This window comes from Lontra canadensis, unplaced genomic scaffold (assembly GCF_010015895.1).
Source record: "Lontra canadensis isolate GAN:19392208 unplaced genomic scaffold, GSC_riverotter_1.0 scaffold60, whole genome shotgun sequence".
Taxonomy (NCBI): Eukaryota; Metazoa; Chordata; class Mammalia; order Carnivora; family Mustelidae; genus Lontra; species Lontra canadensis.
The window spans coordinates 2682862-2702289 of NW_022631054.1; the positions used below are offsets into that span (position 1 = coordinate 2682862).

At 48.0% G+C, this 19428-nt stretch overlaps 1 protein-coding gene across 4 annotated transcripts in view; it reads right to left on the bottom strand.

The window, feature by feature from the left end:
• DLGAP3 (DLG associated protein 3) overlaps positions 1-19428 on the bottom strand; it is a 62698-nt gene that overhangs the window by 25533 nt on the left and 17737 nt on the right. For 3 of the 4 annotated variants that reach the window (XM_032877176.1, XM_032877174.1, XM_032877175.1), the window contains 4 exons: positions 14460-14543; positions 11972-13129; positions 7383-7588; positions 7020-7092 (listed from right to left, as the gene is read on the bottom strand). In XM_032877176.1, the coding sequence (XP_032733067.1) occupies positions 7020-7092; positions 7383-7588; positions 11972-13078 (1386 nt within the window). In that variant the 5' untranslated portion in view covers positions 13079-13129; positions 14460-14543. Of the gene's footprint in view, positions 1-7019; positions 7093-7382; positions 7589-11971; positions 13130-14459; positions 14544-15912; positions 16077-19428 lie in introns of those variants that run through there. The other variant, XM_032877177.1, reaches the window with a different exon arrangement.

Sequence of the window (19428 nt, forward strand, 5' to 3'; positions counted from 1 at the left end):
CAGAGTGACAAGGCAAGACAGCTATAAAGCTGACAAAACTGTCAAAGACAACCACTTCATCACTCTGAAAATCAATCAAAGGTGTACAACAAAGAAGCGTAGACCTGAAAGTGACGGAACAGCGGGAGTCCGTGGCGTCCTTGCCTGAGGCTGCTCCCATTACTCAAGTTCCCAGTTCCATCCCTTGCAATAGTTCAGCCAGGGTGAGACAGGCTGTGAAAACCAGCTGCTTCACTGCCACTGCCAAAAGGGGCTCACTGAATTTGGAACATTGTTGTATGGTATCAAGAACTACACAGGGGGTGGGGGGACAGAGGGGAAGCTAGGGGGAGAACAGGAATACAGCAAGGCAAAGCTGAGATTGCAGCACAGTTTGGGGCAAGCAATGGACTGGCAGACTAGGCAGGGATGTAACAGAGGAGTTCCAGGACATGAGATAACCAGAGAAGGTTCGATGAGCATTCCATATGCTGGGTTGAGCAGAGGTGAGTGCATGCACGATAGAGACAGAGAGGCCCCGAGCTGCCCACACCTCTCTGGCCAGTGGAGCTTGTGTCCATGTGTAGCAGTGACAAGAGTGAGCCTGGCAAAAAAGTAAAATCCAGGGTAGGCTGAAAAACAGTCTGAAGTTTGTACTCCCTAGTCCACACATAGAACCATAAGCAGAGAGAAGACTTTCTGGCTCAAGGTTTGGGGCACAAGCTCTGGCTGAACACTAAGCTATGCAGACACAAGGGCAAACCCCCTAGGAAACCAGGCTTAAAAATAAAAAGAAAGAAAAAAAAAATTGGTGAATCTATCAGAGGCCACATTTAGCAAGGAAGACCGATTTCACAGATTTAGTCCAGGGATCAACAAACACATAAACAAAGCAATGGCAATCTTCAAGAGGTAAAGTAAGAACCCACAACTCTATGGCCAACTGATCTTCGACAAAGCAGGAAGTGATATCCAATGGAAAAAAAGGCAATCTCTCCAACAAATGGTGCTGGGAAAACTGGACAGCCCCATGCAGAAGAATGAAACCAGACCACTTTCTTACACCATACACAAAAATAAATTCAAAATGAATGAAAGACTGAAACATGAGACAGGGAACTGTCAAAATCCTAGAGGAGAACACAGGCATCAACCTCTTTGACCTTGGCCACAGCAACTTTTTTTTTTTAAGATTTATTTATTTATTTATTTATTTGACCGTGAGAGAGCATGAGCTCAAGAAGGGGGAGAGACAAGCAAAAGGAGAAGGAGAAGCAGGCTCTCTGCTGAGCGGGGAGCCTGACTCGGGGCTCAAGCCCAGGATCCTGGGATTATGACCTGAGCAGAAGGAAGACACTTAACCATCTGAGCCACCCAGGCACCCAGCCATAATAGCAACTTCTTACTAGACATGTTGCCAGAGGCAAGGGGAACAAAAGCAAAAATAAACTACTGGGACTTCTTCAAGATAAAAAGTTTCTGCACAGCAAAGGAAACAATCAACAAAACTAAAAGGCATCCTACAGAATAGGAGGAGATATTTGCAAATGACAAATATGCTCAAGGATTAGTATCCAAAATCTATAAAAATTTACCAACTCAACACCCAAGAAACAAATAATCCATTTAAGAAATGGGCAGAAGAAATGAAGAGACACTTTTCCAAGAAAGACATCCAGATGGCTAATAGACACATGAAAAGATGCTCAACATCACTCATCTTCAGGGAAATACAAATCAAAACCATGCTGAGATACCACCTCACACCAGTCAGAATGGCTAAAATTAACAACACAAGAAAAATAGGTGTTGGCAAGGATGTGGAGAAAGAGGAACCCTCTTGCACTGTTGGTGGGAATGCAAACTGGTGCAGCCACTAGAGAATATTTGGAGGCTCCTCAAAAAGTTAAAAACAGAACTACCCTACAATCCAGCAAATGCATTACTAGGGATTTACCCAAAGGATAAAAAAAAAAAAATACAGATCTGAAGGTGTACATGCACCCTAATGTTTACAGCAGCATTGTCAACAATAGCCAAACTATGGAGAGAGCCCAAATGTCCACTGACTGACAAAAATCAGTAAAGAAGACATGGTGTGTGGGTGTGTGGGTGTGTGTGTGGGGGGGTGTGTGTACACACCCACACACACACCCACACACACACACACATATATAAACTTTGGAATATTACTCAGCCATCAAAAAGAATGAAATCTTGCCATTTTCAACTATGTAGATGGAGCTATAGTATATTATGCTAAGTGAAATAATTCAACCAGAGAAAGACAAATACAATATGACTTCACTCATATGTGGAATTTAAGAAACAAAACAGATGAACATAAGAGTGGGGGGAAGGAGAAAGAGGAAGAGAGAAAAAAAAATAAGAGACTCTTAACAGTAGAGAACAAACTGAGGGTTAATGGAGGGAGGTGGGTGGAGGATGGGCCTAGAGGAGTGTTGGGAATTAAGGAGAGTAATTGTTGTGATGAGTCCTAGCTGTTATATGTAAGTGATAAATCACTGAATTCTACTCCTGAAACCAATATTGCACTGTATGTTAACGAACTAGAATGTAAATTTTTAAAGTTTTAAAAAGGTAAAATATGAGTCCAAAGTCACCGCAATATATTACTTAAAATGTTCGATATACAACAAAAAAAATCAGGAGACATGCAAATAAACAAGAAAATGTGAATGTCCTGAAATGTTTGATTTATCAGACAAAATCTGCAAAGTAGCTATTACAAATATGTTAAAAGAACTAAGGGAAATGTTTAAAGGCTTAAAAGAAAGCACAGCAATAACTACATGGATTAAAAAAAAAATCACAACAAAAAGAATTTTTTTAAGAGCCAAATGGAAATTCTGGAGCTGAAAAGTACAATAACTGAAGTGCCCTTCTTTTTCACTAGAAGGGCTCAGCATTAGAAATGATCAGTAAACTTGATCAGTATAAATTATCCAATGTGAAGAATGGAGAGAAAAAAAGAATACAAATAAACAGAACCTCAAAGACCTATGGGACAATAACAAGCAAGGCAGTATACATGTGATGGAAATCCCAAAGGAAGTAGAGAGAAAGGGGGAGAAAAAGATACTTGAAGAAATAATAGCTCAAAACTTTCCAAATGTGACAAAAAACATTAACCTACAGATTAAAGAAGCTCAAGGTTAAATACAAAGAGATCCATAGCCAGATACATTACAATCAAAATGCTGAAAGTCATAGACAAAGAGAAAATCTTAACAGCAGCAAGGGAAAAACAATTCATCACACACAAGAAGACAGTAATATGATTAACAACCGGCTTCTCATCAGAACAATAAGCATCAAGGGAGTGGAATGGTATATTCAAAATGCTGAAAGAAAAAACTGCCAACCAGGAATTCTATATTCAGCAAAACTGTTCTTCAAAAATGAAGTAAAATTAAAGATGTTTCCAAATACATATAGACTGAAGAATTTGTTACAGACAAATTCTTAAAATTATTCACGGAAGTTCTTCAGGCTAAAAGGAACGGATACTTAATGGTAACTCAAATCCACAGGAAGAGATGAAAGGGACAAGAAATGACAAACATAAAAGACTCTGTAGATATACTTTTCTCCTTTTTTTCTCTCAACTTCTTTGAAAGGCACAAAATTTTACAAAATTATTATTATAACATCATCATTACTTTTTATAATAATTGTTAGATTTAGAACATATACACAGGAAAGGTACATGACAATAATAGCTCAAATGGGGAGAGGGGGAAAAAAAGAGATATATTGGAGCAGTGTGTCTATATTTTATCAGAATTAATTAGATTTAATCAGTTATGATACATATTATAATTCCTAGAGCAACTCTAATGGTATATTATATATACCATTATATAATGGTATATATAATATATATACCATATATGGTATAACTCTAATGGTATATTATAATTCCTAGAGCAACTCTAATTCCTAGAGCAACTCAAATAATATAGTAAAAAGGAATTAATAATAAAGAAATTCAAATGGTACACTAAAACATTTATTTGATACAAAAGACAGCCAAGAACGAACAGAGGAAAAACAATGACATGATACAATCCAATCATATCAATAATCACATTAAATGTGAATGAACAAGAAAGCCTCGTTCAGAAGGCAGAAACTGTTAGATTGGATTTTTTGAAAAAGCACAAGTAGGTTGAAAGTAAACTGAAGAAAAAAGATGTACCAGCAAACACTAACCATGAGAGAATTTTCCAGATTTGATGAACAGCATTAATCTTCAGATTCAGGGAACATACACACATATCATAGTGAAACTGCAGAACACCAAAATCAAACACAAGATCTCAATAGCAATCAAAAAGAAATGAAAACTATCCACAAAGACAATTAGATTGATTGCAGACTTCCCAAAGGCAACAACAGAAGACAGATGACAAAAGAATATCTTCAAAACGCTGAGAGAAAATAAATGTTGACCTAAGATTCTAAAATGAGCTGATTTATGTTAAATAATGAGGGTGGACTCCTTTTTTTTTTTTTTTTTTTTTGTTAAAAACAAAGTTTGCTACTAACAGATACTGACTGAAAAAATTACTAAGGAATATTTCAAAGGAAGAAATGAACTGTGAGAAGATATGGGGGAGGTACAAATGTGAGTCTATGTAATCAAGTACTAAGAACATAAAATGTAGCAAAAATAATACAGACTAACTTGGAGAGGTAAAAAGAAGGTGGAACTAAGATACCAGACAACACGTACAGGTAAGAAGAGAAGAGGTGGTCAAAACAGAAGTGTCCTAAGGACAGAAGAAATTGTCAAATTTAGACTTTGCTAAGTCAGATGTGCACATGAAAATTACAAGAGTAACTAGAAACTAGAATATAGAACTGCCAAACAAAGCAGTGTGGGATTTGGTATTAAGAAAAATGAAGAAACTAATCCAAAAGAAGGTAGCAAAGGAGTAGAAAAGCATCACCCAAAAAGCAGGAGAAATAGGGCACAAAATAAAACAACAAAACACATCCAGGCATATCAGTAATCACAATAAATATAAATGTACTAAGCCCTCAAGCAATTGTCAAAGTAGATGTAAGATAATTCCTTAAACTATTTACAAAAGACAAAGCTCAAACAGAAGGAGACAAAAAGCTGGAGCGCACCTGTGATGTCAGAGGGTAACTAGCGTGGCTGGAGTGGACGAGAGGAGGGAACAGTGTTAGGAGAGGGACTAACAGGGAGCAAGGGTTAGGTCACGCAGGGCTTCATAAGTCCTAGGAAAATCCTCTGTGTAAGGCGAAGGTTTTGAGTGAATGCAATTCTATTTTGAAATGATCGCTCAGGGCTGTGCTGAGAGAGAATGAATTGGAGCAAGGGCACATGCAGGAGACCACTTAGGGGGCAGGGCAATAGCTTGGAAAGAAGCCATGGTGATACAGACTGGAGTAATGACAATGGAGGTGGTGAGAAATGCTTGGATCCTGGATATGCTTGGAAGGTGGGACCAACAGGATTTGCTGAAGGACTGGATGGGGAGAGGTGAAAAAGAGAAAGAAGTCAAAACTGACTTCAGGCTTTTGGATCTGAGCTCCTAGAAGGATAAATTTGCCATTATCTGAAGCAGAGAAGACACTGGATGGAGGAGGACACTTTGCAGGGGAAGGAGTAGAGGATAAGGGTACCAACAGCTCCACTGTGGATATCTTAAGTTTGAAATGTCTATTAAACATCCAACTGAGATTTCAATACATAGTTAGACAACACGCCTGGCAATTACGGAAGGATCTGGGGCTGGAGATACACATTTGGAAGTCATCAGGCCCTCAATAATATTCAAAGCCATGAGCCCGAGTGAGCTCACCTAAGGAGGGAGTGTCCAGAGAAGTCCAGGAATTAATCCCTGGAAAAATCCAGTGTTCAGATCCTGGAGAGTTGGAGAGACACCCATAGCAAGACTAAGCATAAACATCCAGAGTGAGAATCTAGGAGAACCTAAAAGGTATGGAGCCTTCAAAGCAAACTGAGTATGGTGTTTCAAGAAGGAGAGAGCCATCATCTGTGTTAGATGTTGCTGATGGGTCAAGTAAAACGAGAACTGAGCATTAACCACTGGGTTTAGCCAACAGGCTAGTCTGATGTGAAAAGACATCTGTGCCCGTCAGATTCCCTGATTCAGAAAATGTAACAAAGACCGCAGCAGCAAATAAGAGAAGCCAATCCGGACAGACTTCTGCATTGCTTTTTTGCATTGCTTTTTTTTTTCCCCAGCAAACAGTAAAAATAGCTAACCTTTCCTGAGTGCTGGCTATGTGCCAAGAACGCTATTACGATGCCTATTTTTAAATAGAGAAAGTGGGGCTCAAAAAAGTCAAATAATTTGCCCCGGGTCACTCAGCTGGTAAGTAGCTGAGCTGGAATCCCAGTCCATGTTATGCATGTAATCATGCGTGCCTCTGCTTAGTTAAGGGGAAAGGCCACACTTAGGGAAGGAGCTCACATTTATAAAGTACCGATTGAGGGCTAGGCATCTTGTGTTTGCATACATGTTCTCACTGAACTCTCGTAAAGTCCCTGAGATAAACATCATTATTACTGTCATTTTAAAGGTGAAAAACCAGAGGCTCTGCTGGGTCTTACTAACGGTCCCACAGGGGTGGTGACTAGTGGGGAAAGAGCTCAAGCGTGGGCATCTCTCGGACTGCATCTCTGCCTATCCCTCGTCTGTACCACAGGCCTGCCCTTCGCACTGGGCAAGCTGAGATTATTCACGCCAGGACATGGCTGGGGACCCCAGAGACCTGATGTCACCCCTACAAGCTCAACACTTTGAGGATCCTTGGTGGTTCTGAAGGATGTGACTGAGCCACCCCCCCACACACAGTCTGAATCAGCTCCAGAAGTCCCAAGGCGGGCTTCCCAGCTCCCCCAGAACCAGACCTGTGCTCTGTCCAGGGGCTGGACCTCTGATTTTAAGGCATAGGCTGAGTATGGGAGGGAACCCCACTTCCCACCCTTTCCTTCAGGCATGCTGGTTGGTCCCTACCTGTCCGGTGGTGAGGGAACGGCTGTAGCCAGGGATGGAGCTCCGAGGATGGATCCGGGGTGGGACACAGCAGCTGGGAAAGAACAAAATTCCATATTCAGAACAGCGGTCTGCTAGAAAGGGAATAACAGCATTGGGGCCCCTGAGCAGGTTCCATCCCTCGGAAACCCCAAGACAGGGATCCTCCCAGGAGTCTTTTGGGTAAAGGTACTGTCCCAAAGAGGCACTCAGATTGGAGCGATCACCAGGGACCCCCTCTTTATGTGGAGCAGGGCGAGACTCCCCACTTGAACCCTAAGGAGGGAACCTCGCCCCCCGCAGGATCAGCTTCCCAGCCCAAGCCCTGGCCCTCCCTGTCCTTACTTGATCCGGGCCTGGTCCACGCTGGAGGAGCGGCGGGCGGTGAAGCGCCGGGCCATTGCTTTGGGAGACGTCTTGGGGCTGCCATCCGAGTCTCCACTCTCCTCATCCCCCATGGCCTTGATGTAGCTGCCGCTCCTCATCCTGCGGCAGGGGATCTCCCCGTCCTTGCCCCCAGTGGGGTAACCCCCCCAGTCATCTTGCGGCACCTGCGGGGACAGGGGCTTCTGTCTCTCGGATGCGTCCCTACTACATCTAGAAGCCAGGACCCTCTGTCCCCACTGCCAGCAGGAGGCGCTCTGCTAGCTGGACAGGGCTGGCTCAGGGACAGGCAGAAGCAGAGCCAGAGGTAAGGTTTCAGGCTGTCCCCTCCCTTACAGGAGATGCCTCATCATCTTTCATGGACTGCTTACTACTTAATTAAGGTGATACGCCAGGAGTCAGGAGGATGGAGACCAGAGGCCAAAGTGACCTCTGTTGACCCATCCCAGCAGCAAAGTATCATGAGCCCCCATCTTTCACCCCTCTTCCTCCTCTTAACCTGCCAACATCCCAAATCCTCCAACCCTTCCCCCCTTCCCTCTCTGAGGAGCCACAGAGGGCTCTAAGCAGGCAAGTGCCATCAGATTTGTTTCAGAAAGAGTGCTCTGATGGTCCAGAGGGGGGATGCACTGTGTAGGGCCTGGAGCAGGGCAAGGGATGGAATGGCAGGAGGGAGACCAATTAGGAAGCTGATGCTGTTAGCCAGGCAAGAGATGATGAGCCTAAATTAAGACCATGACAATGAGGGGGACGAAAAGATGGAAATGAGGTGTTAAGGAGCATCAGTGAGTCTGATTAGACGTAGGGGGCGAGGGGGCGAGGGGGCGGGGAGGAGCTGCAGATGACTGGGAGGCTGCTGGCTGAGGACCCGGGGGATGGAGCTGTCGCTCACTGAGCCATAGAATCCCAGAGAAACAGGTTTGGGGGAGAGGTGATAGGTTAGGGTTGAGCATCTTAAGTTTGGCAGTGAAATACTGAGCAGGTGGTTGGGTGTTCGGTTCTGGAGTTCAGCAGGGGAGAGATCTGGGCTGGAGGCAGACACGTGGGAGTCATGGGCAGCAGCTGAATTCACAGAGGTGAATGAAACAGCCCAGGGGAAAGAGAGAGCGCTGGGGAGGGATCCACTGACATTTAAAAAGGGGACTGCAAAAAAAGGAAGAAAAGCCTATGAAGTCACCTGAGAAGGAGTGGGCAGAGGGGTAGGAGGGAAGTCAGGAGAATGCCATGTCATGGAAACAGGAGACAGTTCCAGAATAAAAGGTGTTGATAATGTCAAATGCCACAGTACATTCAGAGGTTAGTAATTCGGGCTCAGGAGCTAGAGCCATGTTCAGATTTTCACCCCATCACTTCCTAGGTGAACTTCAGCAAAAATGATTACTCTCTGTTTCCTCGTCTGTGAACTGGTAATGACAATTATGCCAACGCCCCAGAGCCGGTGGGAAGGGCCAACACAGTGTGCCCAGCACATAATAAGTCCCCAGTAAATGTTAGCTATTATTATTATTATTATAAACATTGAAAGGAGAGAGCCTTTCAGGGAGAGCCCTCAAAAGACCACTGGGGACTACTGCCAGAACATTTTAGAGAGCAGGGGATATGGATGTCAGACTGTCATCAAGGAGAGAATGAAAGGAAGTGACGATGAAGAATCTATGCTCGAAGAACTTGCGTATGAAGGGAAGACAGGAGATGGCAGGGCTATGGAGGGAAGGAAGGATTTTTTAGGATGAGAGACCTGGGCATATTTCCAGGATAAGAGAAAGAGCCAGCAAAGGCAAAGATAGTCTTTAAATGCGGGGAGGGATGGAGGTAGGGGACGGTCAGTTCAGGGGTAGAGGGGATCCTGAGGAGATGCGCTCAAGTCCTGCTGGAGGAATCAGCATGGGATGATGATGAGTGGCCCTGGCTTTTTCTCTGAGCCAAGAAGGAAGAGGAAGGGGGTGGCTGGGGATCTAGATGAGTCTGTAGGTGGGCTGACAGGAAGGCGAGGGAGGCTGTGATGGTTGGCCCACACTAGGAAGAATGACGTACAAGCAGAGGCATGGGGAGAGGGCTGGGGCAGGTGGGGAAGATTTCAAACACCTGTTGTAAGGAACAGGTTGAATGGGGTGAGGATGGAGATTTTAAGACGGGTCAAGAGCCAGGGAGTGCATAGAGCTCAGGGAGGGACAGTGACTATGGGGGGCAGGGAGGCTAGGTGAGGGGACAGAAATCAGGATGAGAACAGTGACCCAGGGATTGAATGGGATCCCAAGATGGACAGAACCCACAGAGAGGGGCATGACTCAGCGAGGAGGCTGGAGCTCAGTTAGAAGATGGGAACAGAGGGAGGAGACAAGACTCCATAAAGAAACAAGGGCTCTGGTAGAAGGAGGGGTTCAGCAGAGGGCTGAGGGAGAGCTGGGGTCGAGTGGGAGAAATAGGGTCTCAAAACAAAGAGGTTAAGGATCCAACAAAGACACCTAGTCTGATGGGGCCAGCTTCCCCTGCTTTGGGGCACGGCCCCTGAAGTCCATTCATTCCCCCACCGAGGGCTCTGACTTTGCAATCCTAAAATGCCTTGAACCCCCATGCCCTGAGGGACCATTCCCTTCCCTGCCTCTCTCCAGAGAGGAGACCCGGGTGAGCAGAGAGGCAGGCCAGCAGATGGGACAGCCAGGGCACACTCTGCCACACTGCAGGGCTCCCGCTCCACAGCCACTGCGGCTGCTCGCTCTTCTGCAGGACACTGTGAGGTGCATGTTAAAAAGGAAGCCCCCAGAGAGGTCAGGGCAGCCCTGGAGAAGCAGCAGGGAGCAGCGGTGTGGCAGGGAGGCTCAAGGGATGGCCAGGGCTCAGATCTGGGAGAAAGACAGTTCGTGTCCTCTGCTCAGCCCGTTCTGTTGGACCCTTCAATTCCCAGCTTAAGAGAACCTCTCTACCCAGGGAGGGGGCAATCCAGAAGTCCTGAATCCTAGAAGTCTCCCACCTTCCCTACTGTCTGCTTCCACGTGGCCCTGTTTTTTCCCTTGAGCTCTCTCGGAAGTTCTCCACCCAGGAGAGCTCTAACGTGTGAAGAACTTACCGGCAAGGCCAGGGACACCCAAAAGGTACATGCAAGGTCAATTCTCTGTACCTCTGAACATGCTGTAGCCTCTTTCTGGAAGTCCCTTAATCCACGTCTGTGCTCGACCAACTCCAGCTCCACTGGGATTCAGCTCCGGCGTCCTCCTCCCCCGCAAGCTGCTCCGAGCAGCCCCCAGCCGCCGCCACCCCCGGTGGGTGCAGTGTCTTCTCTATGCTCCCATGGCGCTCAGGGCTCTCTCCTATCACAGCCTCATCGCTCTGTTCTACCTGCCTCCTTGTCTATCCCACCCCAACCCTGTAAGCTCTTCACAAGCAGCCTCTGTGTCGTCATCTCTGCATCCTCAGCCCCCAGGAAATGCTCCCTGAGGGAACGACTGTGGATTAAGTATGTGGCATGTGGGGTTCGGGGGGCAACTCTTAAGTCTGCTGGACTTCCAGAACTTGTATTGACTTTTCCTCCTAAACCTATGGGAGGCCTCAAAAAGCAAGCCAGCCGGGTGCCTGGCTGGCCTAGGCAGAAGAGCATGCCACTCTTGATGCCGGGTTCATGAGTTTGAGCGCTATGTTGGGTTCAGATATTGCTTAAATAAATAAAACTTGAAAAAAAAAAAAAAAGGCAAGCCAGGGGGAATAGGAGAGGGGCCAGAGGGAGAGAAAAGAAAAGTTGATGGTGAGAAGGGCCCTGACCCCACCTCAGTAAGGAGGTGGAGAGGGGACAGCGTGGGATGGATAAGGATACCATAAGGAGAAGGAGTCGGAGCTCCTCACCTAATCTGCAGACACCGCACAAGTGGCGAGAAAGGAGGGGGACAGCATGCCATCCATCACCTGCTCCATCCACTCTCTGGAAGCCCTGCCCCGGTGTTGTATCTTGGGCTCAGACTTCGGTATGTCCCCAGCCCAGGAAAACCCACAGGACAGGCTCCCAGGGCTTTTCCATGGCCTCATGGCGTCCTACCTCAGGCACCCCAGCATGACAAACCTCAGCAGAGGCAGATTCTGGAAATAACTGACCTTCATAGTCAAACAGTATCTGGACCACCCAGATCAGAGCAGAAAAGAGGTCTGGAGAAGGCCTAGGGGCAGGAGAACTGCTTTCCAACTGCTGACCTCCAATCTCAAGGAAAGCTACAGCCAGAGAGTGCCACGCTGTCCTGTCCACTGCCTACCCTCAACCTCATTCTGCCTCCAAGCTCATGAGACAGAGGCCAGCACAGCTTGTCCAAGCAGCAGGTCGAAGGGAAGTCTTCCTGGCAGTGACACATAATGTCAGAATAGAAGGGCCTCTCCCTTGTACAAATGGGGAAAGCAAGATCCCAAAAGGGGCTCCAGGAGACACAGTGAGGCAGGACAGAACCTCCCCACCTCCAGGCCTCCACCACAGGGACAACTGACTCCCATCCAACCCTTTTGATAACTCTCTGGGTGACAGCACTGCAGAAGGTTGAGGACCCTGTGCCCCACCCTCACCAAAGCCTCACCTGCAGATAGTGATAAGTCCTGGCTTTGGCCTTGGCCTCCGGACCCAGGAGCCCCTTGCCTGGCCCGGACCCTGGGTATCCATCCCGGCCCTGGCTGACCATCATGGTATGCCAGGCACTTCGCTTGACCGATTGTCCATCCAATGACATGGACATGCCAGTGCAGGCAAGACAGCGGCCTTCCGACCCGCCTGAGCGCCCCTTGAAGCTCAAGTCCCGGTAGGACCCGTCTGGAGCCTCCGGGCAGAAGGGACCACCAGGCTCCCCAGGGGGCCGCCCACCCGCCAGGAAGCCACTATCGCTGTCCAAGTTGTCATCGGAGCTCCACCAGCCAGCGGACTTGGACTGGTGCCGCCCATCCCCCTTGCGGTCCTTGCTCTTGCTCCTCTTGCCATGCCTGGACTGGTGGTGGTGGTGGTGGTGGTGGTGATGGTGGTGGTGGGAGGTGTGGGGGCCTCCAGAGCCCAGGCCAGGGTAGCTGTCTCCTCCAGAGCCACCTCTTCCCTCAGCCTTGGGCCCGTTATAGTCCCGCTTCCCTGGGGCTTCCAAAGAGTGGGACTTGGCAAAGAGCTTCTGCACAGAGTGAACCAGGTGCCGTATGCGGCTGGGGCTCTCGCTGCGGGCCTCCGGGGCAGTGCCGGATGCTGGCCCTGGCCCGGGCCCGGCCCCTGCCGGACCTCGCTGGTATGGGAGCGTGTGGAAGCCATCTTGTTGAACTGGCAACTGCTTTTCAAACTGGTCCAGGAGTGCAGAAGGCAGGCGGGGGGCACCCTTGCCCTGAGGGTGGCCCACACAGTCTTCACAGGTGTCGAAGGGGCCCTGGCCAGGGTACATCCTGGGGAAGGTGCTGCTACCCCCCCCAAGCCCGGCCCCCCCAGGCCCTCCCTCGGGGCCTACTGATGGCCCCTCACTCAGGCTCAGGGGCCCTTCCGGAGAAAGGTGTCCCAGGCCAGCTCTCGGGGCACAGAAGCGGGGCTCGGTGGAGAAGGCCTCCCCGGAGCCCAGCAGGTACGGGGCCCTGGCAGCTGGGCCCACGTCCATATGCTGCTGGTCGGCAAAGCGGGCTGGGCGGGGATGGCTACCTCGGTCGCCATGGTAACCCCTCATGGCCTCAGCAAGGGCTCTTCATAGTGCTGGGGGCCAGGCCCCAGGAACCTCCTGGGAAAATAAGGAGAAGAAAGATTCAGACTGAACAGGTCACTTCCCCTAAAACTCCATTCTTAGATATCTGGTATCCCTTTAGGTAATGCATACCAATTTATTGTGATTAATTGTACTATCTTTCCCCACATGAGCTTAAAATGCCTTAAAACAGTCACACTAGACAAAGACACTCACAACGACACAAAATAATGCCATCATTCCTCAAATGCTGCAAATTTGATAAGTACTTATTCACAAGATAAAATGTCCTCAGCCAAACGGGTTTGTAAAAATTCTTAGGTTACCAAAAATAAAAAGATACCCAAAAAGACATAATATATATATACATATATACATACACATATACGGATATATATATACACACATACATACACACATTTTTTTTTCCTCCCCAAAGAAACCAGCCATTAGGTGAACTGGCTTTTAACACGCTGGCTTTGGGCAAATTGATCCAGAGCCACACCTCTGCCCCGATCCCAGCCATATTCACTGCTGTGAAGAGCCAGGCCCCAGGGTCACAGCCTCCAGCAGCAGTAACCAAACAGAATACTGGACCCACATCTACGTATCCACCCCCTCCCCTTCCTTCCACACCCTGTTCCTTCCATCTGGCTGCAGGCTCGTTCTCCTCCCTCCCACAACCCCCCACCCACCCACTCCAGGGCTGAGACAGGAAGAAATAACCTAAGATGACTGCCTCTTCGTCTTCAGGGTTCCAAGTGTTCCCCAGTGAAAGTTCCCCTTCTGCCTTTTACCCCCATCAGCCACCCCCATTCCACTTTAGGGGAGTCACCAAGGGAGGAGAAACCCCAAAGAGGAGGAACATTGGATTTCTAAAGCAGCATCTAAACAGTACATTGGAATTGGAACTCAGGAGTTCCTCCTCCCAGGAACAGTGGGCTGGCAGGACGGGTTGGTGACGGAGAGAAAGCTTTGGAACCCGTGCCCCTGGCCGCCATCCCAGGCTTGCCAAGGCTACAGGACAGAGAGGTCAACTCTCAGCAAGAACCGCCTCCAATCAGGTCCGCAGAGTTGCCAGGACAGGAGCTACAGCATGGGGGGTGTCAGCAGGAGGGACAGGGACTGAGGAGCTGGCAGACGGTGCCCTCCTTCATCCCAGACCAGGCTCCTGGGCCATCTGCTGACTAGGAGGGGATGACAGCCTCAGAGACTCCAGACAGCAGCACCTCCGAGACCTGGCCTCCCTTCTTCCCCACCACCACCTCTCCATACCCACTGTGTCAGGCTGCTTCCAGAATGACCCAAGTTATTCCGATTTCAGAACCTCAATCTACTCCCCATCTCCCAGACTCCTACCACTCACCATCCAGGGCTTCCCATCCTCAGTGTCAGGATCCCCACCACCAAACAAAATCCTAACTTCAGAAGGCCTCAGGATCACCAGCGCCTGATGGAAAAGAAAAGGGCAGTGAGCCAAGGAAGAAAGAGATTGTCCTAGAGTCCTCAGAGGACCAGTCTCTGGCCTTGACAGTTTCCCTTCCCATCCCCCCAAACCAGGGCTGATTGGATCCCCCATGATGCAGAGCCTTTGGACCCCCAGGGAAATGAAGTCGGCTTCATTATGCAAATACATGCAAATGAGCTCACAGGTTGGACTACCTCCAACAGCAGGTGTCTGTGTGATCTGTCCGTGGTGCTGAGCCACTGCAATTCTCTTTCATTGCCCTCAAATACCATTCCATTCCACAAAATTTGTTGAGCAGCTACCATAAGCAAGACTTAGTGAGAAGTGTATAGAGGTGATCTAAGTGTGGTCTCTGTCATCGAGAGGCTTATAGTCCAACAAGGGAACAATCCTACACGACAGGGTTATTTTAGGTCCTTGTATTTTTGCACAAGCAGCACCCTCCTCCTAGAATCTCCTTCCATCTACTCCCCTCATCTCTTTCCCTTGGCTAACCCTTCCTTGGATGAAGCCCCACCTACCTTCAAAGACTTTCTGTATTCTCATTCTGGGTTATGTCTCTCTATTGGGCTTTCATAACACCCTTGGTTCCCCCATGAAAGAAACCATAACACTGCACTGAAATTGTCTGTTTCAGTTTCTGTCTCCCCAGCAAGAATGTGGTCTTCTGCAAGGTGGGAACCATATCCTAATTATCTCTGAATCTCCAACACCTAACTTAGGGCTTTGTCTAGAGCAGGTCCTTAATAAACGTTCACCAAGTAGATGAATAAATGGACTGGAAAGGGGTAGCAAAACATTACACTAGTTCAGATGAAAACAAGACCAGACCCAATAGAGGGAAATTGAGGAGGACTTCCCAGAGAAGAATGTGTTCAGGATGGAGAACAAGATGGCTGTGTATTCCAAAGACAAAGCGATGGGGGAGAGAGAATTCCCAGAGAAGGAAACAGGAGGCACAAAGGCATTAGAGGTGGGCAAATAAGGAATTCTTAGGGGTGGGCTGCGAGAGTTCCAGCAGACACTTAGGGTTTGGCAAATACTGGGATGAAGTGGGGGAGAGAGAGTCAGGAAGGAAGACGACTCTGAAGTTTGCAGCAGCCGTGACTGGAAGACTAATGATGCCATTATTAGACACACGGATGTCAGGAAGAAGAGCTAGCTTTGCAGACGTGATTAATAGTAGTGGAAGAGACACAGTCAGACATCAGGAAGAACTTCCTGACCCTGAAGGATGTGAGACAACGAAGAGAATTGTGGACTGTTCTGGAAATCTTCCATAGAGGAGAGGATGAGGCATACCCTGTCCCTGGCCCACCCTGTGGCCTGGACTGAAGGAGCTGTTGGTTACCTTGCCTGCAGGGAACCGGAGGTGACCTCAGAGACATCATCTGCCTGACCCTAGACAACAGTTCTTCTCCTCCACTTGCCTTCTCAGGGGAAGCAGAGGTAACTTCAGACCAAGAGGGCCTCACAAGCAGTTGCTAGAAAAGCTCTTGAAGGCATCTCCCTGCTCTGGAAAGAAATTTTGATAGCTTGGTCCTTCACCTCATCATGGTCCTCCTCCTCTTGCCCCAGGCAGAACCCATGTTCGAGACTCACAGCACGAAAGTCCACTTTGGCAGAAGCCCAGACTATCTCATTTGCTTTGTTCGTGGTCACATCGACCTGGAGTCTCACTCGGAGCTTCCCAATGGTCGACATTCCCAGGCTTCCCCCCGCCATGGTCCCCCCACACACACATGCACGGGTGCTGCTGCCAAGCCTCTGAGCCGACATCAAGATCTTATCAAACTTCAGTCTCTTTAGCATCAATCCATGTTCTCCCAGCTCTAGTCTCAGGGGAGACAGGCCCCTGTAATTGCTCCTCTCCAGACGAGTTATCCTCACCTTCCTTACCCATGTCCTATAGGGCAGCACTGTCTGGTGGAAAAAGCACAAGTTCTGACACCAGAAGGCATGTGATACTAGACAAGTAACTTAATGATGCCTGCTCATCTCTCTCCCAGGATCTTCATATCAAATAATAAAATGTATATCAAGCCATTTTATAAACTCTAAAAGAGGGGCGCCTGGGTGGCTCAGTGGGTTAAGCCTCTGCCTTCAGCTCAGGTCATGATCTCAGGATCCTGGGATCGAGCCCCGCATCGGGCTCTCTGCTCGGCAGGGGGCCTGCTTCTCCCTTCTCTCTGCCTGCCTTTCTGTCTACTTGTGATCTCTCTCTGTCAAATAAATTAAAAAAAAAAAATTTAAACTCTAAAAGATTACACAATATAATCTCTCATGTGAAGACTTTATTCTGGATTTCCAAAATCCCCAATGTCCAAATACTAAACTGTAATCAAATACAAAAACTACTGAGGGAAGGAGATACCCATTAAAAAGAAAGAAAACATTTCATTGCAGTAGATTGAATTATATAGTCTTCCTCCTATATAGTACACTTTGCCGCCACATTCTCCTGCTCCCTCCCTATCACTAATCGATAGGGAGGCAAAACAAGCAAGAATGGGACTCAGAATTCCACCCATCACCAAGTCCTATGGATTTTGCTTCCTAAAAATAGATCTGCCCACTTATTTCCATATCCACTAGCTGTATCCACTATATGACTAGCTAAAACTCATTTTCAACCTTCTTTCCCCTTTCCCAACACCCCCAGTAACTGGAGGCCACACGATTCACTTTTGGCTAATGATACACACACACACACACACACACATATACACATAAAAATCTGATGGTTTCTGGGAAATAGGTTGCCTTTATGATAAAGGGGTGAGCCTGCTAATACCATCCTTCCGCCCCTTTCTTCTAGGCTTGAATACAACCATGATGCCTGGAGCTAAGGCAGCTATCTTGCCAACATGAGAGAAAGGCCTAGAGAATCACAGAAATGCTAGTCCTGGAATCACTGAGCCCTGGAACCAATACAAGCAGTTGCCTTCCTCTGGGCCTAAATGTGGTAAGGAATGAACTCTTTAAACCATTGCTGGCCAGATTTCCTGTGTTTGTAAGTAGAGAGCACTGCTAACTAATCCAATTAACTCAGAACACCGTCTCCTACCTGAGCGTCTGCAAAAGCTCCTAACTAGTCTCCCTGCTTCCTTTCCTACTCTGCTTCCAATCCAAATGGTCCCAGAAATTCGATCATGTCACTTCTCTGTTTAAAACTCATCAATGGTTTATTGATGTTCTTGAGATAAAACACCATAACCTGTCCACCAAGGCCTGCAGGGTCCGGCCCTTCCTACGTTTCCAACAACCCTCTTACCACATGCTCCCCCTTGCTTCCTCTGCTCCAACCAGGCCAGTCTTTCTGCAGTCCCATGATCCCTCCCATCAGGGACCTGTTCCCACAACCCCCCCACCTCCAGAAAGCTTTGCCGGCCCACCCCTGCCTTGTTAACTCCTACACACCCTTCAGATCTCAGCCTCGTTGTTGCTTCCTCGGGGGCAGCTTTCTCTGGCCTCCCTGACTAGGTCAGATCTCCCTGCTGTTTGCTCTCAAGGCACAAGGTCCCTGTATAGCTCTTATACTGTTACCATTTTCATTTGGCATGATTTGGAGATTGTCCGCCTCTCCCACTAGAATGGAAGCTCCGGGAAGTGCAGGGTTTTGTCCATCTTACCGCATCACCCCAACCCCTAGAACGATGCTTGGCACAAGGGCAGGCGTTTGTTGGGTGAATTCAAGCCTTTCACTTACGGCATCTTACGTAACTCCCACAACTATTCCAAGAGACACCTAATATCACCTCCCCCCCACTTCCATTTTACAGAAAAAGAAACTGAGGCTGAGAGAGGCCCAGGTCCTAGAGGTGGTGGCAAAGCCCAAAGTCAAACCCAGTGCTGCCTCCTCCGCCCCCAAGCTTTAGCTTTCCTCTGACTTGTGCTGCTAGCCCAGAGAAGCCAACCTTACTAAACGCCATTCTGAAGTAAACACAGTAATGACAGTGAATCTGTTAAAAGAAGAAATAAGGAAAAAAACAAAAAACAGAACCTCGCCCAGACCCACACCCTTCCAGAGTTAACCAGAGTGTGGTTTCCCCTTCTCCCATGTGCAGGGAGTGCTGAGTCTGTTCTGAGTCCAAGGTCAGATAAGTACAGAATAAAGGAAGCTCCCTAAAGCCCTATGACAACTCTAGGGGCTGGTGCTATTTTCCCCATTTTCCTGCACCAAGGCATCTGTCTACCATCCCAGGATACAGAGAGCTGCCCAGATGGTAAACCTCTGGGCCCAGAGAAGCAGCCTAAGCTAGCTGGGAAGGAGGAGTCTGGGAGGGTGCCGTGTATGACAAATTCTCTGATGCAGCTCGAATCTATCTGGGAATGGAAGAACTGGCACGCATGCCGTCACCAAGAAATTACCCAATTTAGCACCAACTACACAATCCAGCAATTAGTTTCTTAAACCGGAACTTGCTGGGGGCTGCCAGGCTGGCGGGGTTGTTGTTACAAATCTCACTGGGAAACCAGCTGTGTAATTCGCCAGGAGGCTGTCACTGCCCCCAAGCAATTACCTTCCAGAAAAAGAATGGAGCATGGAGGAAGCAAAAGGGCTGCAGAGGATAGAGTCAGAGTGTTTTCCTCTTCTCTCCCCCAGGGCCCTGTCCAGCCAACTCAGGTGCTTTTCCTTTCTTTAGACTCTGAAAACTCACAAACTGCCTGGATCAAAGCAGTTATGGGTGCTGCCTTTGTGGTCAGACCGTCTGGGTTCAAGTCCCTTTCCACTCACTAGCTCTGTGTACCTGGGCAGGCGATTCTCCTCTCTTAGCCTATTTTTTCATCTGTAAAATGGTGGTGATATTAGAGCTATCAGAAAGCAATTAATGTGGGCGCCTGGGTGGCTCAGTGGGTTAAAGCC